The sequence below is a fragment of the Venturia canescens genome, chromosome 11, assembly GCF_019457755.1.
Source record: "Venturia canescens isolate UGA chromosome 11, ASM1945775v1, whole genome shotgun sequence".
NCBI lineage: Eukaryota > Metazoa > Arthropoda > Insecta > Hymenoptera > Ichneumonidae > Venturia > Venturia canescens.
The window spans coordinates 9,544,420-9,571,945 of NC_057431.1; the positions used below are offsets into that span (position 1 = coordinate 9,544,420).

Genomic DNA, 27,526 nt, shown 5'->3' on the forward strand with positions numbered 1-27,526 from the left:
GCTGAGAAGGTAGAAGCTGGGAAGCCAAAATTCCAAGGATAATCAATGGTAAAATCTCTAAATGAGTTAACGATATGAAGGCACAGGCAGGTATTAAATCGACAGAGGTAAGAACAGCTGTTGAAAGGTCGTGGGAAATGAGGGCGAAGTTCAGAGATGGCGCCAGCTGAGTTGATCTGCTCCGTTGAAGATTGCGGGCGAGGGAGAGGAAGAGGCGGAAGGTGGCATTGGCGTAGCGAGTGTCTGGGAGAAGAAAGCTTATGAGAGTGTTTCATGGGGCTGTCAAAGTGAGGCGAGATGCGTCCGCGAAAAGTCATAGCTTATTTCGAACTAATGCGGTAAAACAATAGCCATTATTTTTTTGGTATGCGGTTGTTAATTCTCGTGCATTCCATCGAGGTGTCCGGCATATTTTTTTTGCACATTTCATTTAGCTCCAAGTTGTTTATCGGAGTATTTTTTTCACCAGCAATGGGATTACTTTTGTGATACTCCCGATGAACCTCGGGTACGTTTGATTCAAGAATTTGTAAGTGTATGTGAGTGTGTGTGCGTGATGTGTTCCTGTATGTGAGTATATGTGTAGCGTTCGAAGGATTCCGAGGGCTCGTCGTATGGAACGTCGTCTTGCGTCTCACTCATCAAGGTCCATCTGTATCTCACCAGTTTTTTTATTACCCTCATTATCTTCGCCAAATATTAAGGGGCTGCGTGAAACATTTTCGAAATTCCACCTCCAAATCATTCGTAAGTTCATTTTCTCCTATAAATTAACAGGCTTCTTTTCATTCTTTCATTCCTCCTTTATTTGCAACGGTTTATCCTAATGAGGATACGAATTCTATCTCATCTCAGGCTTAAATTGTCGCACTTTTTTTTATCTCTTTCCTTCACGCTCTGAGATGTCTTCAATTTGTTTAATCACACAGTCCATCTTTATTCAAACATTCTACGTTTCATTCTCCTGCTCTAGATCCGTTGTAATGATTGGTTGCCCATTATTTTTTCTCGTGGATGAAACCTACGTTTTTTTATGAATTTCGAACGAAAATGTTTGAAATTACTTCATTTATTAATCGCGGACAAGCACCTTCAATGAGATTCCTTTCACTCTTCAAGTTGTGCAAACATTAATTATTATTTTTTTCACTTTTAGCAAAATCGCTATCATAAAATATACCTTCCATAAAAACAATCTTTCTCAATAAACATTTATTGAAAATTTTTCGATTTTCTTTTCCATCGCACTATTTTTATTTTGTTCTATTATTGTTTATCATTTTTATTTTTTTTTTTTATTACCTTTTCGACTCACGTGTTAATTGAATCAAATAGAATTATTGATATGTTTAAATTTTTCATTAACTAAATTATGGAAGCAAATCGTGGATTTTATTATTTACTACTCCATTTTTAAGCACTTCGTTAGGGTTCTCAATTATAATTCACAATAATTTACTTTTCATCATACGTTTTATATCAGAATGAAAACAAAAAAAATGGAATAATGGAAATGATAATATTCGTGAATATGTCATTCAAGTGCCAAAATTTCGGTTATTCTTAGTGACGTTATAATCTTATTTTTTTTATAATTAATGCCTTATCACGAGCGGTCTTTGCGTTGATAATATTATTTCCATTGTGAAAAACGTGTTTGAATATTTATTATCTTGCCACGAGCCCAATTTGAATGGATCTAACGTCGATACTCATTTGCACGTCTCTATTTGACGTGATAAAAAATTGTTTAGTCCTTCTTGTCTCTCGGAGGCTCATATTTGATGATGGACATGTACGAACGAGCGGTAAAGTTCGTGTTTAGCCTACATGAAGCCCTCACCCTCAGGCACCCGGACTAGAAGCGCGATATCGCGTTACTTGATGACGAAGACTCACAAGAGTCGAAGACCCAACAAGTTGTGCCACTGCAAATTTATCTTGTTCCAAAACACACTCGATATATTGGAGTCACGTACCGATACTGCTTTCTTCACCGATTAACACGAATGTGATAAGATAATTTTTGCACACACGAAAAATAACCGTATTTTATCTAAATTCAAAATAGGGGCATTTGTGTTTTTAAATTATTTTTCGACTTCTAAATTGTGGTGTCGACTGCCAGGTCACAATCGTATTTGTTAGGGAAATTTTTATTAAAAAAGAAAAACATCAGTTCTTCGAAATGCCGCTAGGTGGCGAGCTGTACCAATACTTTCTCGTTTGTGAGTCAGCGGACACGAAGTATAAGTGAGGCAATGATAAGTCGAATTTCGATATCGAAAATTCGGTGTTTCTCAAATCCGGCTTTTGAACATCGACGAAAGGCGTTAAAAATAGTGCAAATTTACATAAACAAACAATTTTTTGCCAATCGGACTCGACGCGCCAGTGTGAAGTTAAAAAAATTGTTTCCGCGTTGCCAAGATTGTGGAAATTAAAAAACAAAAAAAAAACGTAAGGCTTCCACGTTTATCTGAATCTTTGCTGAGCAAGAATAAAAGACAGTTTCGGTAGCCGTTTATACCACATTCCAGATATTTCCGCTCTGCAAAACACGCGCTTCCCATCGAAAGCGTATTCAGGCTTTTGTCGATCGACCGCTTCACAATTGCGTGACCGAGTGTTTGTCTCTCTATTTTTTATACCATTTTTTGCCTGCCTACTAGTCTCGTAACTCGTGTTATTCGTTGATGGTTTTGTGTCACGAAATCAGGGATAGGTATCGATCCCACGAGAAAATCCGTCAACGATTATCGAATCTCGATTTTATAATTACGTTTAATTATATTGGCAGATGGAAGTGGTGATTTTTTCCTACTTCTTCCAGATTCTCATACGCCATTTTTCATTCTTTTTTTCACTCATTAAGGCCTAAATGAAGTGAATTCAAACGTTAACTTTGAATCTCAAGCATACTCAGAAAAATGAACTTTTTTATAGGCAAACAGGCATTTCTTATGTTGTCAGGATCGCTCTTTCGAATGCTGGTGGAAAAATTTTTGAGAAAATACATCTTATCATACTTTTTTAAGAAAATGCGAAAAAAACAGGATTTTCCAACGTTTTTTTTCGATTTCTTCATTTTTCGATAGGAAAACATTTTTTATCGCTCCCAAACTTATGAGAAAGTGGTCCCGATACTCAGAAAAGAAAATCCTGCTTTAGGAAAAAAAAAATTCTACGATGGCTTTGTCAAAATGACGGCTGAAGTAATGAGTTTTCATTTTAATTGATGATTACGAATGTTTCTTGGTTCGATATCGAAATGGTGAAATTCAAGATGGCGGCTATCCAAACTCGATATTTTTTATTCAACATTCAACCGGTGATTTCAACCGGCTATTTGTGTTCGAATTTGTTCTATTTTGAAAAATACTTTGTGTAATTTTGTGAATTTTTTGTTCTTTTCGTATATTTGTAAATTTGTTGTATTTTTCTAATTTTTTTGTTTTTTTTTTTGTGTTTCTTATTTTTCTCTTATTCGTTGTCCCATTAACCATTCAACAATTCAATTAAAGTACAGCCTTGAAACAATTATCACAGTAATATAAAAGTAATATAAAAAACACAGAAAACATAAGAAGTGACTAATTGCCTATAAAAATGTTCATTTTTTTGAGTACGCCAAAGAATCAAAGTTAACGTTTCAATTCGGTTCATTTGGGCCTTAATGGGTTAATATAAAAAAATAAACTACTATCGTCCAAATTAAAATTTCAAATGAGTAAAAACTTGTGAAAAAATGAACGAAAATAATATTTTCAGATAAAAATAATAAATTGAAAAATCATTTTCAACGAAAACGCTTCCGAATTTTTGGCATCCACAAAAACGAATATCCTTCATTCACGATTTTTTTTGGAATGTTCAAGGCTCTTGGCCTTTCATGTTTTTGAATTATTTTTTCCTCCTTCGACTATTACGTGGCTGTCTGGCTTCTTTAAACCTTTCATGGACAACTTGGGAACCCCTAACGTTCCCTCGTCACGTTCATACCCGATCAAGCAGATTATTTGAGTTATATATAGTGGCTGTTACATAGCACATATATACGCAATCGATGAAAATATTGATCAGACTGGCAGAAAAAATTATCGTTCAAACAAAGATTAATGTCGACGATAACGAACTCTCCTACACCAGGAACTCGTGAGATTTTTAAGTCAATTGTCGATCCTCTTTTCTTATTTTTTTCAAAAGATTGTTTGTGTCGTATTACAAAATTACTTTCAATTGGCTCTAAATTGATTTCAATTTTTTTTTAATTTTATGCCTACTTCAATGTTGGTGAGAATAACGATTTTTAATGTATTTATTTGTAGTTAAAAGCTTTGTTTCAAGAGTACGAATTAGTCACGAAACGTAAGTGAAAATTTTCGAAATTGAAATTCTCAGTAACGACTCGAACAATTACAAAAAAGCTGTAAAAAATATAACTTTTGAAATTTGCTCTCACAGGCTTGAGATTGAATGAGAAGATGAAAAAATGCTAAATTATTGTTGATAATCGGTTAACTTATTAATTGACAAATGATTTTCATTTTTAAAATACTTTTTGGTAGAAAACAATGAATTTCATGGAAAAAATAAGGTTGTAAAGTTTTTTTAGTAAATTGATAAGACGAAATGGACGATTCTAAAAATTCTTTAAACGATCATGAGTCAAAAGTCAAACTCCATGATTACTAGTGTAAGTAGCATGTTCGGAGCGCCACAATGGACACGTGCTAATTCGCTGGTGCGATATGGTATTTGGACCTTTAATTAGCTCGTTTAGTTTCTCAGACACAAGTACAAGAAAATGTTCGAAGAAAAACGATTTAGTTATAGAAATTGTCGTGAAATTAGCGTGTTCGTCGTTTTTTTTACAGTTTAGCAGAACCTGAAAACATGTGGATGAAAAAAAAAGTCGACCAACATTTAGCACCCGGGTGGAGTAAAAATTTAGCCAAAATTTTTGACTTTTCAGTATTTGAAAATTTTTCGTAAATTTTTGTTTGCACACTGTAACAAAAGATATTTAGGCACAATTTTTTTTTTTTTTTTAATCCATCAAATCAACTCGAACGAAACTCTTCACCACCAAAATTTATGCTTCCAAAATTTCAAGTCATTCCCCAACGTTTTTGGCAGTCTGAAAATCAGGCTGAAAAACTATGAATTTTTTAGCCTCGTCGTTGAGCTATGACAGCTATTTACTTTTACTTCTGCTCCATAAATATTGTACTGTGAAGCGAATATTCATTTTTATGTCGACCTACGCCTGTTTCCTGCTTCTTTGTCGAGCTGCCCACATACTTTGAATGGCGAGCTGACAGCTAATCTCGAGCTCGTTGCCTCCTCGAGCATGTCCGATGAAAATAATCTCAAAATATGGAAAAAAATGTCAAAATTCAACAAACAAAATCATTATTTTGTAAATAGTCAAATTACGAATTCAGTAATTCAACATTTTTTTTTTTTTTTTTTAATAAATATCGCAAAAATTGCTTCTTCGTTAATTTGATTCATAAAAAAACTGCAAATCTCATTTGCCGCTCGTTTTATTTCGACTCTCGTATCTCTGAATATCTTGAAATTGATATTCATACATTCTCATCTCAATTTTAGAAGAACTAATCCAAATCGGAAGTGCTTGAGATCCGACTTGTGTTTTAATGAATTTATAAATAACCTTTCAGCGTGCTCGAAAGCCCAGCCGGACAGTTATAGCTTCGGATCAATGAACCCCTCGTCATTTCCACTCGCTTCGTTTAATTTCTCATCTTACGTCCAAGAAGGAGCTTTTCATACGTTCACACTCGCTCCTCAAATTTATTGCTCGCTTCGCTCGTCTTCGACAAGACACGCTGTAACGTCGAACGCTAGTGCACTTAAAAAGCATGCATTATTCATAAGCCTCCGCGAGCAACACTCCAAATGGAAAAATGAGCTCCGAAACGCATTCACCAGTAATTATGAAGAACGCCTAATGGCACATTTAACATGTAAATAATTTATAATTGTCCATTCCTTCATTCTTTCGTTGACTACGAAAACTCCATTTTTTTGCAGTACGAAAAAAATCGCTGAGTAAGTGATCGACGAGTGTTTGAATTTTTCTCAAAATTCGGAGCAAAATAAAAAATTTTATTCTCCCTAATAATTATGAGCAAATTAAAGTTTGAGATTTTAGGGAAATTGAGGAAAAATTGGGAACTCGATTTCGTCGAAGAATGCAAAAGTGAATGAAAAATCGAGATTTTTTAAAAACCTGCTGAAAATATGGGGAATTTGAATGTTTCGTAAAATAAGAAGGACAAAATGAATCTCAGAAAATTCCAGAAAACTTGAGGAAAAATTGAAAATTTGAATTTTTCGATTAAATAAACATGAATTCGATGAATAAAAAGACTAAAGAGGAACCTGAAAAAAAAAACATTTCGTAGAACGCTCCGGAGCGATTGGAAAAAAATATTCGATTCTGTACACAAAAGGTAGAATCGACGCGGCTGGAAGTCTCCATTTTCTTATGTAAAGCAATTAAAAAGAGTGAAAGATAAAAAAACACACACACACACACACACACACACACTCAATACGAAGAAAATAAAACTTGAGTTTAAGTTGAAAAATGTGACGTAACTCGTTGATTCGTTCGAGCGAAGTGTGATCGTGGCTTATCAGAGTGAAATGCGATTATAGTCGTAGCAATCAAGTAAGTCGTGTGGTTGTTTCCTGGCCAATTATCCACACGATTACTAACGATATGAGCTCATCAATAACTGTTTGTATACAATGCCCTTTGTAAGGAGACTTCCGATCTACACTGGTCCGAGTTTCCTATCGGGTTACCTTGGTAAAATCAAATTACATGGAACTCGATACAGACGTATATCATAGTAATTTTAATTAATTGTTCACTCGCTGTTTCTTTCCATTCGCAAAAATTGGGATTTACAGTAAAAGTTAATCCCAAATTATCATGTTTTAGATCAAGAGACTCGGTAGAGTCTCGGGACAAGTACATTGACAGCCCTGTCGTCTGCTGGCCCGAGGCTCACGCCGAGTATACTTTCTCTGAATAAAACGATTCGCCGTGGTGGGGGTAAAATTGGCAAGTGATTTTTTTGAATTACCGAAGTTATGAGTCATCTAAGGCTTTGAAAATTGAACTTTCAGCTAATTAAGAAATTCTCTTTAGATTGCGCCCAAAATCATCACGATCGGTGGCGTAATTGCTGAGAAAAAACTTTGCACGGGCTCAAGATTATGCAAAAGTTACTGACACATCACGAGTTCGACGTATACGTATACGCGTTTTGACGTAGTTAGTAGTAGTAGAGTTGTTGCCTCTACGCATTCTGATTGGCTCAACGATGTCGGCTCCTCCAGCTGCTAGGCCGACCGCGGGTAAGGCTCAAGTGTTAGAAGGCCTAAAATAGTGAACAGGCATTCTGTATATCTATATATGCGTTATACAGAATGCCTGTTCGCCATTTTAGGCCTTCTAACTATTGAGTCTTACCCCGACCGCGCTCAGACTCCGTGAATATTATATTATATGTATATATATAAACCATGTGTCAGTTTTCGATCATCGTATAAACAGAGTTTTGACACTATGGAATGCGTGTGGGATAAATAAAAAAAACTTTCGTCATCTAACGAAGTGCATAGTATTAAAACCTGTGGAATGCTAAACTAAACCGGTATAAAAGCAGTCGCGTAAATGTAGTCTGTGATCTGTGTGTGAAAAAGAATAAAATAAAAATGAAATGCATGTCGACGAAACTTTTTAAGATTTCATTAATTCGTTTGACTGAAAATAAGTTTATCATTTATATCATTTGTAAATAGGTTATATGATATCAATACATCGATACGCACATCCGAAACCACCTGAAACTTGTTTTCATACTGAACGTCATTTTGACAGGTGAGGTTATAATCCCCAAAGTGCTGTTGTGTGCGGACTCTAATTAATAAATGAAAATGGTTAGTGAAAAGTGGTTAATATTTATTTTGTTAAAACTTGTGGTATACTAAACCGGTATAAAAGCGGCCGCGTAAATGTAGACTATGATTTGTGTGTGCTAAAAAATATAAAAAAATGCGCAATGCATATGTCAACGAAACTTTTCAAGATTTCATTATTTCGTTCGATTGGAAATAAGTGTCAACTGAGATAATCTTTCAATTAAACCAGAGTTCGCGGAATATTGTCCAGTGTAAATATATCATCAGTTGCGTGATAACATATCATATGTAATAATGTAGGTTATATATACGAGTTCCCTTTGATAGCTGTGTGGTAACGAACCGGCCGGGGTTTGACGTTACGAAGTTCGGGACAAATGTAACAAACGTTCGCATAGTTAGTGAATAATATAAATAAGGCAAATCAGTTCATCAAAAATAGGTCTGGAAGTTGTAAGAAAAAATGTTCGTCAACCTATAACGTCAAATTTTCTTTTTGCGATCTGAAATATTATGGTTGATATTTAATAAAACAAGAACATACAGAACTGTTAGTATATATAATGTGAGAAACTCCAATCGAATAAATGTTTTCTAATTTATTTCTTGTGTCATCATTATTTTTGAATATTCCCATATTTTGCTTCCTATTGAGTTTGGCTCTGCTCTATCCGATCCTTGTTTTGACTCCATCGGTTTGCAGCGGATGGATACATATTATTAATTGGTTTCCTAATATGTGTCCTATGATTTTCTAATATTTCTTCATGCTGATTATGGTAACGTAATTCAAGTGGTTTCCGATTATGATCATCAATCGCACATTTTGTATATCTGATTCTCAAAACAGTTTCTGGTGTTGATATAAGTGTAGTTATACTTTTTCCACCTGGTCTGTCGAGTAATAAATTTTGAAACTTGTTCCAAAAAGTCTTTGGATGTTTTTTTTGCTGATAGTATGAAAAGTTGAATCTTCGGAATGCGGTAGGCAAACACAAATTTTGATAACAATACTTATGAAATAACGTGTATGTTGAGTATTCCTACTCCGCAAACTGCAAATGTGGAATTATTGGTGAAAACATTCATTACGATATGTCTACAGTTGCTCAGTTTTGGATGCGATTGAGTATAATGCCTGCCAACATCATGGAAACCTACAGAATTTCTAAATGTTATGTGCGCTATGTCATTTTAATGTAACATCATGACTTTGAACAACTTTTCACTATAATACTATATAGATTTGGATCATTGAAATACAGCAAAAATCTGCAAACTATAAAATTTATATACTTTGCCATTCATTTTACTTTTTGACTCTCACTGCAACATAAATATGAAGTGAAAAATTCATTAGAAAAGTCTTCAGTTGCTCATTTATGCTTTGAAATTTGATTTGAAATTGCTGTTTTCCAAACTCATTGCGCAGATACATTGAATTGCAGCAGATAGCTGCGAACTTTAAAATTTCTGTGGATAAATATATGTGCTAAGTATCACCTCCTATCTTTAATTATGGTAATATTGAGTATTCTCACTTTGCAAACTACAAATGTGGAATTATTAGTGAAAAGATTCATTACGCTAAGTCTACAGTTGCTCAGTTTTGGATGCGATCAAATATAATGCCTGCTAACATCCATGGGAACATACAGAATTTCTGAATACAATGTTCGCTATGTAATTTCAACGTAACATCATGACTTTTGCCAACTTTTCTCTATAATACTATAGATTTGGATTATAGAAATACAGCAAAAATCTGCGAATTATAAAATTGATATACTGTGTCACTCATTTTACTTTTTAAAACTAACTGTAACATATATATGAAGTAAACACTCATCACAGAAGTCTTCAGTTGCTCATTTATGGATAGATTTTAAATTGCTGTCTTCAAAATTTATTGCGCAGATACATTGAATCGCAGCAGATACCTGCGAACTCTGAAATTTCTGTGCATAAATATGTGTGTTAAGTATCACCCCCTATCTTTGATTATGAGAATGAGTAATAGAACTTGGTTTAGTAAGTTTTAAAGTATTTCTTTTTAAATACTATTGAAGTTTGTATTACTGCCGTATGAAGCGAATACCTCCAAACTTTCATATTTTTGTGTCGCAGTATGTGTGCCAATCATTTAAATTCTTTACTCCAACCGTAACATGTAATCTCAAAAATTCATCACAAACGTCTTCAGCTTCTCTAAATTCCTAAATTTTCCGTTTTCTATTTTATTCTGAGTTTTTAAACTTTTAAATTCATTAATGAATTCTCCTGAAATTGTTTTTCGCCAAAACAAATGCAGATACCTTAAACGTCTTTGAATTCGGTTGCTCTGTTGAATTAAGTACGCTCAGTTTTTTTTGCTTCTTTGAGTTCTGACATAATAAATGTTTCCGGGTGCCTTTTTTCAGCAACTATCAAACTGGATAATTGGATCTCAGCGGCCACTTGCAAACTTTGGAAATATATCATTCATCGGGGACACGTTTTGAATGACACGAAAATGTCTAGATTCAGAATGCAAAAGCAACATTTAAAAAGGGCCAATTCTGTTGGATTTGTTGTGTCTTGAATTTGATCTATCTTTCCTCTTTTCCTTTCTTTTTCCTAACGTTATCAGCCGAAAATCATATCTCGGCCCGCAACACGCATTGCTCCATGTTCTTGAGTTCCCAATGGACGAAACATATTAGAAGACAAGGAGAAAAATCACAAAAGTCCAAGACTAAACCTCTATCGAAATATTTTCAGTACAATTTCGACGAAAAATAGGTCTTTTTTCGTGAAAACCAACGTTATACGCCGAAAATTATAAACAATTCATAGAAATTTAAACTAAAATCTTACATTCATCTGAACATAAATAAGGATCTTTTGAGAAAAAAGACGTGATATCAAACCATAAACTTCCCCTAGGGAAAAAAAAAGGTTGGGACAAGTACATTGATGGTCCCTCGTTTGCTGATAATTCCACCCATAAAAAAAACTTTAAAAAAAATTTTTTTTTAATTGTAAAAAAAATTATTTCATAAAAAAAATTATTATTATATATTTTTTAAAGTGTCAAAAGAATCAAATAACAAGTAAAAAATAATAAACCGAAAAATCGCCCTTGAAATCATTTTGGAAACCGATGCCTCATTCTTCTTATTTGATTCGAACAGCTAAATCAACTGAAAAAAACTCCATCTAATTTACGTGGGGCATTAAAATTTATTATATTAATTCGAGGCCAAGTATTTTCTAATGAATTGAAAAAAGTTACCATTTGAATTACGTGCAGCATTAAAATTTATGATATCAATCGGTGGACAAGTATTTTATTAGTAAATCCAAATTTTGACATTATTAAATTCTTCTAAGAAGCTTTTAAATCCAAAAAAATCACATGAAAGCTAGTCATTTCTTACTCTATGGTGGCAGAGACTTATAAGAAAATCGATTCTTCTCAGACTTTCAGGATCCTCTGGTATTATTCACAAAATTCGACGTCGATTGGATCGATACAAATTATGTTTAAATATGTGTTAAAAGTACTTGTCCGGCCCATCACTATTCATTCAATAAAGAATCAATCATAAAAAAACGAAATGGCACGGCAGAATCTCGTTAAAAGTTTGTTGAAATGCGATTCACTATTAATTTAATGTTCTTAATAATAGTATAGGTTAGTTCTTATTCCGAATGGAACTCGTTCGCTGGAAGAATAAGTGGGAAGTAAAAATTGCCGTCATCGAATGTAAACTGCAGAGTTATTTTGGAAGCTTGAACATATACATTATGTACAATTTTTTTCATTTATCGATGCACAATAATATCCCTTCTATATTGCAGAATAATTTGTTTCCGTTTTTTATTAAATTAGTGCAATTAAGTAAAAATTACTTGAAGATAATTCTCTCAATTCCCTCTGCATGAATACTTGTGATCCATCAGTTCTAGACAAGCCCTGACTTTTATTTGGATAAACAATTTAAACGGAAAGTGATGGGCCGGACAAGTACTTTTAACACATATTTAAACATAATTTGTATCGATCCAATCGACGTCGAATTTTGTGAATAATACCAGAGGATCCTGAAAGTCTGAGAAGAATCGATTTTCTTATAAGTCTCTGCCACCATAGAGTAAGAAATGACTAGCTTTCATGTGATTTTTTTGGATTTAAAAGCTTCTTAGAAGAATTTAATAATGTCAAAATTTGGATTTACTAATAAAATACTTGTCCACCGATTGATATCATAAATTTTAATGCTGCACGTAATTCAAATGGTAACTTTTTTCAATTCATTAGAAAATACTTGGCCTCGAATTAATATAATAAATTTTAATGCCCCACGTAAATTAGATGGAGTTTTTTTCAGTTGATTTAGCTGTTCGAATCAAATAAGAAGAATGAGGCATCGGTTTCCAAAATGATTTCAAGGGCGATTTTTCGGTTTATTATTTTTTACTTGTTATTTGATTCTTTTGACACTTTAAAAAATATATAATAATAATTTTTTTTATGAAATAATTTTTTTTACAATTAAAAAAAAATTTTTTTTAAAGTTTTTTTTATGGGTGGAATTATCAGCAAACGAGGGACCATCAATGTACTTGTCCCAACCTTTTTTTTTCCCTAGGTAAATTTTTATGTGAAAAAATGGTTTTTTCTTGATTCAATCACGTGTTATGAGGAAAAAAAGATTCGACATTTTTTTGAAAATATTTGATCGAACGAAGACCTTAATTTTTCAAAATTATTTTCACAAAATATTTGATTTTAATTTTCATCGTTTAAGAATTTCTCAAATTCGTCGGTTTAAAACATTGAATAATGTTATTAATTGAAAAAAAAATTTATTTAATTTTTATTTGAAGGATATTTCCCAGGGAAAAATGATGATTTATTGTCATAATTATCGTACAATTCGACCGTTTGGATTAAATGAAAATGCGTCTATATATTTGCACTTTTAATTCGCATGTGGTGAAATAGTCGTATCAGAGTAACGAGATCGCCGACTCACGTCCGCGGAGCACATAAAAGAGCAGTCTAAATATATATAGAACGGTACGAATCCACTGTGCTTCTAACTTAACGCGTGTCAATTATGCGAAGATGCAAATTGATAGAGTAGCATAGGACGCAGCGGTTGGCGTCACGCTTCATCGTTTATTGCACATTTCAGATTTTACATACGAACTTTGGTATCCTCCTCGAAATATATTTGCACTGCAGCATATTTGCAACAAATTTATTAATTTTCGTACATTTATTTTGGAAAAAATCGTTTTTTGTTGGAAACTAAAAAAAAAAGTGTTAAAAATTGGATGAAATTTTTGAAATGATAAAAACTTAAAATTTTTCGGTCACTTTTTTCGGATAAGTCACAATTTTGCAGAAAATTTCTGGATATTTTTGAACAGCACTTTCAACGATGTACCAATAAAATTAATATTCATATTTCATTGACAATTCATTGAATTGTGAATTCGTAGAAAAATATTTTTTATTCGACCATCACGTTTTGAATAGTTTTTCATGAAAGCATGGAGAAATTAATTTTACTTGGAATTTTAATGATGGCATGGAAAACGGGTGAAAATAAAACCCGCCCCGAGAGACCGTCTCGAGAAAAAACTCAGGCATTTTTTTCGTTGTCGTAGATAATGCAGTTTCTGCTTGAATAAACACCGACATTCAGTCGGGTTGGCAAAGTTAATTCCGACTGGACTCGCGCGGCGTGCCATTTTATTTCGACTTTATCGACATCCGGTAACAGTTGCAACAAAATGTGAAAAAAACGTGATTTTCATGACTTTTTATCTGAGGATAGAAAGATGATTGAAGAACAAAATAGAAAAAAGTCCGTCGATAATCAAACATTTAACAATTTTCGACGTTTTCTTATTTGTTTATTCCTTATACCTACAGATAATGACACAATTTAACATTATTATGATTGTACAAGAAAAAATGAGATTATGATTGCATTTCGTATGAAGGAAAAAAATGGAGGCTTCACGACCTCGAAATTCAGCTTAGTAGTTTTTAATTAGAGCTCAAAAAACTAAAACGAAAAGATTTATTGACGATCGAAGTTTTGGTATTTTCAAGTAAATTTTCAAATTTCCGATCGTGTCTTGCTTCGAAGAAATTTTCGTTTGAAAAGCTCCGAGATTCGACTTAGCTCAGTGCCTAGCTTATGGAAGCCGATCCTGCTGGGAAATGCCAATTTCCATGGGCTCTTGTCGTTTGTAGGAAAAAAACCTGGAGGATGAGAGGGATCGTTGTACTTCTCAGGACCTCTAGACGTATCCATTGGCTTCGAGTTTCAAGGCCGCTTCGTAAGAAGGCAAATCCTCATCTTCTTTAACCGGAAATTCATTTTTCGTCCGATGCCCAATTTCCGGCTGCATCGGCACCGGAAGTATGTAGCCAGGACTGGAGGCTTCATCCTTCTTGCCACTGGGGGATGGAAGGGAGTGGGGATTGAAAATGAGACTCTCGTAGGCCGGTGGTGGCCCGGGTGTACTTGGACAAGGCAGAGAAACCGAAGCCTCCTCCAAGTTCGTGCCAACCGCCCGTTCGCAGCATTGCTAATAATCATGAGACACAGATTATTTATTAAAAACTTGAACTCTCGATGTCGCAGCTTCGCCACTTCCAACTCATTCGGAATTCCCAATTTTTCACTCCAGATTCGGGAAGAGCAGCCTCGAAAACCCATTAGAGTCAATTTTCATCCACATATCATAATTTTATGACTCATAAGTACTAACTTATGTTCACTTGTGAGTTGCTGACTCAACTTGAGTCAAATCTCAAAGTTAAGTTGAGCCACGTATACATACGAGCTCTGAATCAAGCTTTAATTACATCACGAATTTAGAAGACCCCAAATGCGTACATTTTGGAAAAATGAATCATTAACTCAATGAAGTTGAGTACTCAGTTTGAAATCAAATTGAAATTCATTGTTGCAAATATCGCTGTAAACAACACAGGAGACGATAGTTGTATCACACAAAGTAACAGGGAAACGGTATAAAGTAGTAAAAGGTGAATTTAATAGGTAAAGCTTCGTTCCATTGAATCAATAATGGTGAAAGACTGGAGGGTAAACGGACTTCAGGAGTTATGGACACTCCCTTTTATAGAGGCTTCCAAAACTCACCATCGCGTGAGCGTCCATCGTAAAGACCTCGAGGCTGTGAACATCAGGTTCGGCTCTCCAGTATTGCGAATATTCTTGAGGTCGGTGTTTTCTTATGTTTTTGTGGCAACAATAGCATATGAGAATGACGACTATGATGACGCCGCTCATCATAGCTCTGAAAGGAAGTTTAGATGATAACTTATTAATTGAGTTACTCCAACTCATAATTACTTCTAGACTTAGCAATTATTTTGGTTTTGTTGTCAGTAGTGATTCATCAGAATCAACTCAACGAAATATTTTATTCAAATATAACTCGTAACTTATGAATTGAGTTACTGTAACTCATTAAAATGACTTATGGACTTTTTACCGGTAATTTTGGTCTTGCTGTCAGCAATGATTCGTCAAAATCAACTCATCCAAGAATTCTATTCAAACATAACTCGTAAGTTATGAATTGAGTTACTTTAACTCATTACAATTGGTTTGGACTTTCAACTAATTACTTTTAACTGATTGTCAGCAATGAATCATCAGATTTAACAACTCATCGAAATATTTTGTTCAAATTTCTTCCGATTTCTTTTCTCCCCATAATCATTCGATCGAAAGTCTAAAATTCTACTTACCCTCCGAGCAAAATGTTTACGTTCCCATGAAGATTAGTCTCATAGCTTCCTTGTCTTCCACCAGCCCCATTCGACATATTGTAGCCGTGAAAAATGTATCCAGTGTAGGAACTCCCGTTTCCACCATTCTGACTCAACCTGGCAGTTTGAACAGCAGCCACGACGGCAAGTCTTTCCATTGGCATGTTCTCAACCCAAAGAAACCTTCAATCCTGTTCATCGTTCATCTTGACGATGATGAACTCGGTTCATTTTAAGGTAGTCTGTGCTTCAAAAGCCTCGTTTGGCTTCGGCTTTTAAGGCGTTTTTCAGCTGCCAGTTCATCCTCAGTCCTGCAGCACTGACCGTGTCATTTAGCCTTCGAAACAAAAGTGTTGAGTCGATGTTGTCTTCGGGATCCAGTTCCACCAGAGTGTGATAAGAGTTAGTAAGCCTAGTCGACCAATCGAGTGGAGTTCTGCAAATAAAGCGGACGATAAATGGCTGTTTTCATAAAGAATCCACATAAAGCGAAACAACATTTCGTAACGTTCATTAAATAGCTGCGTCTGCAGGCTCTGACTCATCGGATACCCTCAATTACTCGAATGGAGCGAGAGTTCGGGGTTAATTGAGCTCGAGAATGCTTGAGAAAAGTTTTCTTTGACCGGGGCCGGTGTTCGAACGAAGCGCATACACTAATGCAGCCTGCGCTAAACTTTGTCCGGACATTGAACCAGAACACAAGGCAAACTCAACGAGACGCTTGGCGAGTTTCTTTTCGGAATACTCCTCGACAGTCGGGGAAACGTGCGAAAGTAATTAAAACAATGGTATTCCTGAATAGCAGCCCCAAGCCATTTCGACATACCGTTTTGAAGTTAATCATTATTGGTAGAGTTGGTAATCACCTTTGAGGTCTCGAGGGCATTCAATGATCTCTTGATGCTGACCCACTTGGAATGTGAGTTTTCAATGAAGCGAATCGGCTGCATTGGAATCACAATTGTCGTCAATAACTTTGGATCTGCAGGGTCAGATTATAAGATTAGATTCCCGCACCCTGACACTTGCGCTGCCACGAATTCTTTTGTTATTGGAACACGTGTAATTCAGGATGAATTCATGAAGTGGTTTATACCCAAGCAGCACACTGACGAATGGAAATAAAACTTGGTCAACCGCGATTCTTATGGCACAGATATACGTGTCCTAGTGTATGTGTGTGTACATTGATTACGTCAGGATCATGAAATATGTAAAAGGGCCAGCGTCGAGTAACATTTCGTATCGACTTGTCCTTATAATGTAACTGGCGTCATCAGTTGCTTATTTTTCTTTGGCGCCTCCATCATCGGGAGGTCGAGCTTTCTCGTTTGATGAGTTATTCAATTGTAGAAAATAAGAAAAATTTTTTGTTTCAAAGTTGGTGGCAAGATATCAAGTTTAATCGCGCAGTGAGGATGATCAAACGTGCCATCATGAGGAAACTTACATTGAGAAGGTACGCAGCTTTAACTGATCTAGTCTTCGTGTACATCCGGTTTGCTTTTCCGGTGAGCAATCACGACTGCAGTTGTTTTGTGGTATCACTAGCTTTCCTGAGTTTGGTCGTTCAGCTTCCAACCGGTTGCGTCCATCCAATGGCTTCTTCCTTCACCATCGCTTGTCCCCAACTTGGAATCACTAACTATTTTTAATTGGGCCGTCAATGATAAATCGTAGGCGATTCTCTAATTGCTTTGCTTATCCAGCGTAACACAAGTCCGATGACAGATCTTCCGATGGCAATGATTGCCAGTTGACCAAACATTCTGGTTGGTAATCCATGATCATGGCCCAAGTGCACTAGCAGGAATGATTCGAATCCAGTGTCCCAATCACGACGAGCCGGGTAACTTGGATCCTTGATGGATCCTTGGAACACTCATCGATAAACGTCACTCGTTGAGAACTGCGACACGAGCAGTTGGGCTAGGTAAGCAGTCCTCTGGAGCTTGTCAGAGGTTGGTTGGCCTGGTGCAGAGTTCTAAATGGAAGGAGCCACTGAACAGCAGGATTTTTAATCCGTCGTCACTGGGGTGGTCGGGAAAGGATGTTTGAAAGCTTTTTCGGTGAACGTCAGACTGGTCATCGCGAAACCACGTTCACCAGGAGCACCCAATAAACAAAACGTCATTTCGCTTGGAGAACGAGTACTCGATGCGGAACCCCGAAGAAACGGACGAGCTCAAAAGTAGCGAAGGTCAAGTACGTCCGATTCTCATACCGTTTCGTCAGAGACTGTGGTCATTGAGCGTTGCTTGGCTACAATACGCTATGTCCACGCTACTTGGTGAGTCGGTGGTAACAACGCGAGGTCGCGGTGCGGCGGCGAGACTGTTCGCGACGAGGCAGCCCCGACTCGCCAACCTACACAAGCCCAACGCTCTGCTTGCGTCATGCTTTCGGCGGAGCTTTCCCCGCCTCGTTTTACCTTAACATGCAACCCTTACGATCACTCGTTATATCTCCATCGCTTCCAGCTCCCCTCGCTATTCCCTGTGGATCATCATCCAAATTATCATCCCCGGGATCCTTTTTATTTGCTACCCCAACACCTTCGAATCTCTGCGCACCTTCAACCGGAGCTCCCATCAAGCTTGGACAAATGATGGATTTCCTCCGATCAGCGGCTCCGAGCCGATGATCGATTGCTCCTCAAAAAGGCCAGCTTTTGACATTCAATGCAGAAGCTTCGGGATACCTCACTGTATCTGATGAACTCTTCCAAAGGGTTGCCAGGGGTCGAAGCCCCGGACGTTGAACACGTGCCATGGCGAGCTACTTTGAAAATTTTTGGACTCCTCCCCACCATTCAGCTATTTCGATTCCCAGAGCTTTCCCATGCGACTTGTGACTTTGACAGCTCCAAGAATTAACTTGGTGCCGCGTCGTTGAGTCATTTTTTTCGATGTGACCTAACATCGCGTGCATCCTCGTACCCCTGTAGTATTTTCGTGTCAGGGCAACGGTTCCGCCTATATATAGAGGAAAGAGCAGGTTATATATACCGCGATATACATAGGAGTGTATAGATAGCGAAAAAAACAGGTACGAGGGTGGTTTCCTCGGTTTCGTGTTTGCGTGCAAAGTGTTCTAGCCTGATCTGGATGGAATGGCATTTCCATTGGCCGAGCTGCCTGCACAAGTATTTTTATTGGCTCCAAGGTAAATACGAATGACTCGGTGTCTTCGACGTTTGTGGCAAAGCTTTCGCTCGATAGTGTATCACCGGCAGCAAATAATTCTATAAATAGGAGCGTGCGGCTATGAACGGCGTTGGGTGATTGTGAACAATCAACTCAGCAATTCACCTTCCTCGATGCTATGTCCCTTGAATATTTTCTTACGGTTTTAGAGCTTAATAAGCAGCTAACCATGGCAACTTGAGAATGGAAAATACGAAAGCCGTTAATTCTCCTTTTATTGCTTCGTCTCTGTTGGAAAAGCCATGCTGACTCAATGCCTCGTCGTTTTTTAAAGATTGGCAAGAATGTTGGCGAGTCTGCCCAGCGGATGGATGAGGAGGGGCCTCCTCTTCCTGGTCCTCATAACCGGAGTCCTTCTCATCGCGATGTATGCCAATGCACCCCCACTAGCATCCCTTCAACCATTTGCTCCACGGAGGTAAGTGTTTCTACGATTATCAGCTTCCAATGAATCTTTAATAACCACTGGAATATACGACTTTCGTATAACCAACGATTGAGACCGTTGATTTTAAGGGGTCTGCTCCAATTAGACGACCAAAAAAGAGATCATTTTCACGAATTTTTTTGACCGGTATAAATTATAAGTATGGATATAAAAAGTGTCAGGCCTAAAAAATACACTCTTAAAATACACAAGACATTTTTTTTTATATTCATTTTACTCAGTTTTCGTACAGAAAAATGGTAGAAAATGGAAGAAGACAGGTCCAGAAAAAAGATGGGTGTGCACTGTTGATAAAATCTCTGGAATGGATAATGGGGAAAAAAGTGGTTTTAGACTCATTAAGTAAATGGCTATAGCGCGCTTCATACGATTTTTTATTTTTTCGAAAATAACAAAATGGCGGTCATTTTTCCAAAAACTACAAAAGAGCACGTTTTTTTCATCGTTTCTTGCAAAAAAAATAGTTCCGCTGAACATTTCAAAATTCGTGTTATATGCGCTGTTGCTATAGTCATAAAAAATATGTGGTGAAATTTTGGTAAGAATCGGTCGAATAGTTTCGGAGGTTTTATCAACGAGCCGTCGAAAAACGTGATTTTGAGAGAAACGCGTTTAAACAAAGGGAGGTACGCGGTACCGTAATGGGCGGTGCGTATTAGCGTGCTCAGACAGTCAAGTAAATGTCGCTCAAAAGTACACTTGGACTGCTCAGATCTTTATAAAATTTTAGTATGGTACTTTGAAATATGTAGGGGAGACCGGGGCAAAACGGGATACCTAAGGAAATATTGAACTTTTCAGAAATTTGGGAAGCTCTGTCTATTTTTTACTCCCAAAAACTAAGAAATGTACTGGAATTTTGTTCAACTTTAAAAAAAAAAAAAAAAATCCGAGGCAAAACGGGGTACCCTTCAAAAACTCATGAAATTTTTTTTACTATGATTTTAATTCAATGCACCTTGGGTGTATTTTGCACCCGTAACCGAGTGCTTCCGACTTACCGTTGTAAGCGTTGAAAGCGATCTCAGCACTTACTCAAACGTATAACAGATTTACAAATACTTTTTGTATATCTGTGTAAAAAATTTTTCATTTAAAAAGTGATGTAAAAAAAAGAGAATTTGAAAAAAAAAACGAATTAAAAAAAAAAGAATCAAAATCCAAAAAAAAAACAAGATATTTTGGAAAAAATATGTTTCATGCTCTTTTTGGACTAGGATAAAAATTTAAAAAAAAAGAGTATCCCGTTTTGCTCTGGTCTCCCCTATATTTTCGAAAAATGCAATAAAAAAAAATGAATTTTTTGAAAATTCTAATTAGGGTAGACCCCTTAAGCTCCAGTGCCTAGCCAACTTGTCGGCTCGGTAGTCTCGGAGGGTTTGGTTTTTATGGAGGCAACGGAAGTGTTTTTGGGTGCAGTTATAAATGATGGATTGCCTGGGCCTCAATAGCCGAATGTCAGTAACCCAGATTCGATTAATCAAAAACTTGACGCGCATCGAAACCCTCCAATTATTAACTCACTGATCAGGAACGTTCAAAGGTGCCTCTGCATGATTGTAGTTTGAAAGGATTGCCAACGCGCCTATTCGCACCTCCGGCGTTAAATGGCACTAAGAAAAACTCGGGAGACCAGCTAATTAAGTTCCTCAAAGATTTCAGGTAAAAGCTTTCAACGAGAGGTGTCGAAAGCTGTCGTTTTCTTCATCTGCTTAAAGAATCAGTGCTCCAAAGCTCCGTTGAGTTATCGCTCGTTCCGATCTACGCTTACTCGCCCTTAATTTCCGGTCCATTGTATCTAAAATGCTAACGAGCCTGATGTTCTCGTCGAACACTCGGTCCCCCAATGCTAGAAAAAAAATGTGCCCCAGGGTCAAGCTCAAGTGCAAGTCAATTGGCTAGCCCTGAATAAAGAAAAGTCACTACCAGAAGCTTCGTGTCCGACCATGTTATGCTGCTCCCCCATGTTCTCTGGCACCTTCCAGAAGCATTACAAACCATTTTTTTACAGAACCTTCGACAGCCCCTGGTCATGGGTCTGCGTGGCTGGAAGATGTGAAAGGAGGGCGGTTCGTTCATCAAGAACGTCACTGGCTTCCTGCACAGCCGTGTGTGGTGGCAACACGAGGCTGCTCTGGCCACGACCAACCGGGAACATTTATCTTGGGGAGGAGAGCGTTATGCTGTATCTGCATCAGATCGAGTTCGTCACGTTCGACACCGGTGACCAGAAAGTGAAAAACCTGCTGGAGCATGCCAAGGACATTTTTGTGGGTCAGTTGCCACCTGGGCCTTAAGCTATTTTGTGGATCAATGTTGCCTCGTTGGCTAGAATGCTGATTACAGCGTTTCACAAATAATTTAAAATTTCCAGGCAATGTGAGGAGCCTCATCAAGATGCCAAACGCCATTGGACGATCGAACATCGACAATTTGATCATTTACCTTAGCGCCGGTGATGCCAAAAGTGCTAAGCTTGCCTTGGACACCGATGAGTCCTACAAACTGGAGGTCACCTTGAAAGGGAAGCTCCTGGAGGCTAAAATAGTTGGTCGAAGCTTCTATGGGGTTCGCCATGGCCTGGAAACCCTCAGCCAAATGATATGGTGGGACGAAACCGCTGGGAGACACGGGGCTCTGCGAATACTCTCCAATGCTCGAATCGACGACAAGCCCATGTTCCACTACAGAGGATTGTTGATTGACACCGGAAGACAGTTCTTCCCTATCGAGCAGCTCAAGAGAGTCCTCGATGGCATGGCTGCCTCCAAGCTCAATACCTTTCACTGGCATCTCACTGACTCCCAGAGCTTCCCCTTCGACTCAGCTCTCTTCCCTCAAATGGCACGTTGGGGAGCCTACAGCGGTGATCAGGTGTACACCCCAGAAGATGTCAAGGATCTCGTGGACTATGGACGAGTCCGGGGCGTCAGAATCATCGTGGAAATTGACTCACCTGCTCATGCTGGGGCTGGATGGCAATGGGGTGAGTTCTGCAAGCTTCGGCTCATCATCGTGTAACTTGTAACTTAACAGCCAGTTGATTTAACTCAACTAGAATAAGTTTCGAAAGGTCAACAGTTGATCACCTCTTGAGCTAAACAGCCACGTGAAAGTCAGCAATGTTGAGTTGAAGTTATAGTCCAAGTTAAAGAGCTTCTCCCGATTAGTATGTCACGTTGACAAGAGTCAACGTTGAGTTAAAGTTGTGATTGAACATCACAACATCCAACGTAACAATGTTCGTTGGTCTTTTCAGTGCCTTTATACTTAAAATTAACTCAGTTGAGTCCGACTTAAGTTGTAAGTTCCCAATACTAACTCAAGTCAATCTGTGATTCATTTGATTCAGGTACAGAGCATGGATTCGGGGATTTGGCTCTTTGCGTGGACCAGGAACCCTGGTCCTCTTACTGCGGAGAGCCCAACTGCGGACAGCTCAATCCGATCAACGAACATTCCTATCGGATTCTAGAAGGTCTGTACCGTGAGCTCCTGGATTTGACGGGGGTCCGTGACATCATTCATCTGGGTGGTGACGAGGTCAACCTGGATTGCTGGGCTCAGTATGGCAACATAACTGCATCGATGCAGGCCCAGAATATAACGGACTTGCATACCTTGTGGGCAGAATTCGAGACGAAAATTCTCCACAAAGTCATCAAAGCCAATCACGACGAGATTCCCAAAGCTGCCATACTCTGGAGCTCACCACTCACTAAACGACCTTGGATCACAAGCAACTTTGATCCCAAAGTTCACGTCATACAATCTTGGGGTGGCAGCAACTGGCCCGAAACTATTGACCTCCTGGAGGATGGCTTCCGTGTCATCATTTCTCACGTCGACGCCTGGTATCTCGACTGTGGCTTTGGAAGGTGGCGCGAAACTGGCGAAGCTGCCTGTGGAGAGTACAGAACTTGGCAAACCGTTTACAACCATCGGCCTTGGCGGGACTATCAATCCCCCTTGCATCTCGTCCTTGGTGGGGAAGCTGCCATTTGGACTGAACAAACTGGACAGGCGTCGTTGGGACCTCGACTATGGCCCAGGGCATCCGCGCTCGCTGAAAGACTATGGTAGTCAATGCACTTCGAGGCTTAATCTTGACCCATTAATGTGCCAAACGACAATTTTGGACACGCAATTTCAAGTACACAGTTTTAAATGAGGAACAAAAGAAAAATTATTCCAAAACTCATATAGAAGGTTTTCGAGGGTGCTCTTCCACGGTCCGGCATTTATTTTGTAAAATTAAATCAAATTCTCTATTATTTTTCGGTTATGAGTTAAAAAGTCGTAATTATTGTAAAAAGTTGTAACTTATTGTCCATCTCGTGATAAATAAGTACGTAATTTTTTTCTCAAAAAGTCACAACTTTACGAAAAAAATGTGCAGAACAAAAAGTGTTTAGAATCTCGCAAAGAATGCGGGTGAATTTTTCCAGAATTTTAAAAATTTTTCAAAAAGTTGTCAAAATTGAAAAACTCAAAAATAGCTAGAAATTTTTTTGAAAAAAATCACACATATTCTTTGGGTGATTCTAAACACTCATTGTTCTGTAAAATTTTTTTATTAAGCTGATACTTTTCGAGAAAAAAAATGACGAAAATTTACATCATGCTGTTTTGCGAAAACCGCCATCTTGGAAAAACTGAGAGGAAAAAAAGAATTCATAGCCAGTATTCTGAAAAGGTCAGATATCAAGGTCCCTTTTACTGGCCATAATATGGTTATTCACGACCAGCAACAATAACGAAAATCGATTTGAAAGAAAAAAAAACTTCAAAAATTCTTGCCTTTTTAACTCAAAACGCAAAAATAATAAAGAATTTGATTTCATTTTACAAAATAAATGCCGAATTCTGAAAGAACACCCTCGAAAATCCCCTATATGTGATTTTGAATAATTTTTCTTTTATTATCCTCAGTTAAAATTGTGTGTCCAAAATTGTCGTTTTACGCCTTAATGGGTTAAGGGTTTACTCCAAAGTTGTAACAATAATGGATGATCCTCTAACGTTGCTTGTTTTTTTTCGTTTAAAGGAGTGACTTGCCGACGAACAGCTATTCAACGGAGGAAAATGTATACACAAGGCTAGCCTCACACGTGGAACTTTTGCAAAGCCGAGGCCTGAAAACTGAAGCAATGTGGCCACAATGGTGCTCGCAGAATCCAGGAAAGTGCCTCTGACCGATCACCGCAACTTAGACCATTCGAAATGCTTCGAAATAATAATAACTGCGATCGTTGAAAAACCGAAAACGTTGCGGAACATCGTGAAACGAAAACAAAAACAAAAAGTAAACAAAATTCAAAGAAAAAAATATGAATTACGATGTAAGATAAGTATTCTCAGCAATATTTGAACGGAAAACATAAGTTTTTCTAGATAGGATAGTTAGATACGAAAATTCAATGGCATTGAAACAAAAGAAAAATGTTGTATTCGAGGCTTGAACATACGACGGAAATGGGCACGTGGAATTTCATTTCTTTGCAATATTCTTTAATTTATTTACAAGTATTTTAAAGAAACTTTTATTCTTACACGACTGTTCAGGATTAAAAAATTTTTTATAACATTTTTTTCATTTGCTATATTTATTTTTTATACTCGGTTGTTTTTTTTAAATCGTTTTTGAAAATTCGGGTCATTCGAAAGTAATGAAACTACTGAATCGCACCCATTTCCGAATCACTGTCAAATAGCGTGATGCAGAGTTTTCTTATCACGAAAAAATAACGGCTGGTAGAACAGAAATCGTAAATGAAAAAAAATGTGCAAATAAATTTTGATGACTCACGCGTTTCGTACCTATCATAGACCGAATTTTATTACTAATACGGGGCTAGTTTTCATTACAGGGTCCAACGAAGGGCTCCAACGAAGAGCATAGTTTTATAAATAGCTAAAAATTAAAAATAAATCGATATTAAAATGATTAGTTGTGATGCGACGTCGAAAAAAAAAACGTAACTTCGAACGAGTCCTTGAAATAAGTTCCAATAATGGTCCCCATGGTAACTTGAGACTTGCGTGGATAAGTGTGGCCCAAATAAGTGGCAGATGAGACTTTTCTCCTCTCCCTCGATTAATACTAGGGGTATTGTCAAGGCCAGTTGCAAAAATCACTGCATTTGGGACTTATGACGTCACATTCATTACGAATCGAAGAAAAAAAATCGTAGGTGTACCTTAATTGGATCCCATTTGCCCACTCAAGCCTCAAGTTCCATTTGGGACCTTTTATACTTTATTTGGGACTCGCGACAAAAACACGTTTATTTTTAGTATTAATTCGACGAGTAGACTTGTTCGTAGTATTTCTTACGAAGTGAGCGTTAAATTTTCAAAATGAAAAGAAAAAACAAATTCAAAATAGAATTAAGCTGGATTTTCAATATTTCTTTTAAAACATTATTTTTAATTCGGATTTCTGTTCTTCGTGGCGTATTACACGATAGAAAAATTTGTTGGAATATAAATGTTCGAGACAGTTTGAGTTAATGTACAGATATATAAGCTCGACGATTCGATGTATGACTGCGACGAGATTGAGAGCCGATGGGTTTTGAAAGAATGTGTTTGTTATCGGGCACGTCTTTGATAATTAATCATTTTGAAGACCCCGAAAAAAACGATAAAAAAATATTGTTAAAACAAAATTTTTGACAAAATTTCGAACGCTATTATTATTAATATTATTATTGATGCTAAATGAAAGCGAACGAACTCTCAATCACGTAGATGGTATTAAATTATTGATTTATACTTAAATAGCAAGCGCTAGGAACATCGATGATAAAATTCATTGTGAAGATACATTCGAAAGAGTACAAACTTGACGAAATAATCGAATTCATTTTTTCGAATAATGTTTCACTTATTTGTCCAAAAAAACACTGGAGTTGAACTCAGGTTGCTCCACGTATTCAAGCGCAATAAGTTGTTAGTCTTTTTTACATAGGTTTTTTGTTTTGTTTTGTTTTTTTTTGTTTGCAGTATGTAGAAATATACATTATGAATCTCATGAGTGAAGCTTAATAATTCTTGGAGCCCGATCGATATTTCTTTGACTTGAGTCATGACTCAACATTTGACTCGAATTCGACTCTCAATTAAAATCAGAAATCAGACTCTGGAACTCAAGTCTAGACTCATTGCTGAGTTGAGTTGAAAAGTCAACTCAAATTGACCAACTTCATTGGACTCAAAATCTAATGTGAGTTACAGCTCAAGTGTAAAACTTAACTCATGACTCAAATCGAAACTTGAGTCGTAATTCAAGTTGATCCTTCGATTCGGACGTTGTCGTTTAAAATGAATATTTTTTTTTAAGTCGTTACATCCAATATGAGGCGGTGTTTTGGAATTAAAATCTATAATGTTTGACCATTATATTCGGTTTTGTGACGGTCTGGGATGGTTGTGATGAGTACGATTAGAAGTGAGGTGACACGTGAGTTAGTGATGAATTAAAACGAAAGTTATGCGACTGTGGCAAGAAAGTAATGCAATTATTGTAGGGCTCGAGTTAAAAAAATTGTTGTTTCTTTTTTTTTACTTTCGTAAATGTGATCCAATGCAGATATGAATTATTATTTCCTTTTTTTTTTTAATTTTTCATAATCAAGAGGTTGATTTTATTCAATGAAGCAGGCGATTCTCAATCGTTTCTTTTTGCAAACACTTATTGGTCGATTGTCGACGAAATATTTAGATTAAAAAGCGATGAGAAAAATCGGCTGCGAGGAAAATAAAATAATGTAAATAGGCTGAAATCGCAGCGGCAAAAGTATGTAAATACGTATGAACACGAAGCAAATACAAGCGAAAAAAAGAGTGAGAGAAAGAGAGTAAATAATCTGTACTTATGACATTTCATTGACATTTTGTGGCTGTAAAAGAGGCTAATACTTAAAAAAATTTGTCCTATTAAGTTGACGAATTGATTGAGTGTTTCACGTATACAGCAAATCGTCAATGGTACTTTCAATGACAATTTATATATGTTGCAAAGAAAATAAAAGACCTGAAAAAAAGAAGGGCATTGAAAATCAATCTTCCTGAATATTCCAAATCCTAATATGG

The 27,526-nt window shown here is 36.9% G+C and overlaps 2 protein-coding genes across 9 annotated transcripts; one reads left to right on the forward strand and one right to left on the reverse strand.

Moving 5' to 3' along the window:
* The first annotated feature begins 255 nt into the window (after positions 1–255).
* On the forward strand, positions 256–27,480 carry LOC122417896 (probable beta-hexosaminidase fdl). Of its 7 annotated transcripts, none has more exons than XM_043431780.1 (8): positions 256–508; positions 17,157–17,234; positions 19,256–19,399; positions 20,993–21,091; positions 21,441–21,703; positions 21,804–22,415; positions 22,782–23,508; positions 24,477–27,480. In XM_043431780.1, the coding sequence occupies exons 1-8, from the start codon at positions 498–500 to the stop codon at positions 24,622–24,624; spliced, it is 2,082 nt and encodes a 693-aa protein (XP_043287715.1). In that variant the 5' UTR covers positions 256–497; the 3' UTR covers positions 24,625–27,480. The 7 variants fall into 7 exon arrangements, with proteins under 7 accessions (XP_043287715.1, XP_043287719.1, XP_043287718.1 ...); XM_043431784.1 differs by lacking the exon at positions 17,157–17,234 and adding an exon at positions 587–747 and having other exon boundaries at positions 257–508; XM_043431783.1 differs by lacking the exon at positions 17,157–17,234 and having other exon boundaries at positions 257–747.
* s-cup (stanley-cup) lies at positions 13,859–17,361 on the reverse strand. 2 transcript variants are annotated; one of them, XM_043431792.1, is made up of 5 exons: positions 17,226–17,361; positions 16,642–16,757; positions 15,752–16,208; positions 15,138–15,294; positions 13,859–14,559 (listed from the first exon to the last, which is right to left on the reverse strand). In XM_043431792.1, exons 3-5 carry the CDS (start codon positions 15,934–15,936, stop codon positions 14,269–14,271), a joined length of 633 nt encoding a protein of 210 aa, XP_043287727.1. In that variant the 5' UTR covers positions 15,937–16,208; positions 16,642–16,757; positions 17,226–17,361; the 3' UTR covers positions 13,859–14,268. The 2 variants fall into 2 exon arrangements, with proteins under 2 accessions (XP_043287727.1, XP_043287728.1); XM_043431793.1 differs by lacking the exon at positions 17,226–17,361 and having other exon boundaries at positions 16,642–16,813.
* Positions 27,481–27,526: the final 46 nt, after the last annotated feature.

Excerpts from the sequence above, each read along its gene's own strand:
- LOC122417896 (XM_043431780.1), top strand. Across the intron at positions 21,704-21,803 it reads TGCCAAGGACATTTTTGTGG|GCAATGTGAGGAGCCTCATC; the intron begins GTCAGTTGCCAC and ends TAAAATTTCCAG. Across the intron at positions 23,509-24,476 it reads GCGCTCGCTGAAAGACTATG|GAGTGACTTGCCGACGAACA; the intron begins GTAGTCAATGCA and ends TTTCGTTTAAAG.
- s-cup (XM_043431792.1), bottom strand. The coding sequence starts at position 15,936 with ATGCCAATGGAAAGACTTGCCGTCGTGGCTGCTGTTCAAACTGCCAGG. Across the intron at positions 15,295-15,751 it reads GTAAACATTTTGCTCGGAGG|AGCTATGATGAGCGGCGTCA; the intron begins GTAAGTAGAATT and ends ACTTCCTTTCAG. Across the intron at positions 14,560-15,137 it reads CGATGGACGCTCACGCGATG|CAATGCTGCGAACGGGCGGT; the intron begins GTGAGTTTTGGA and ends CATGATTATTAG.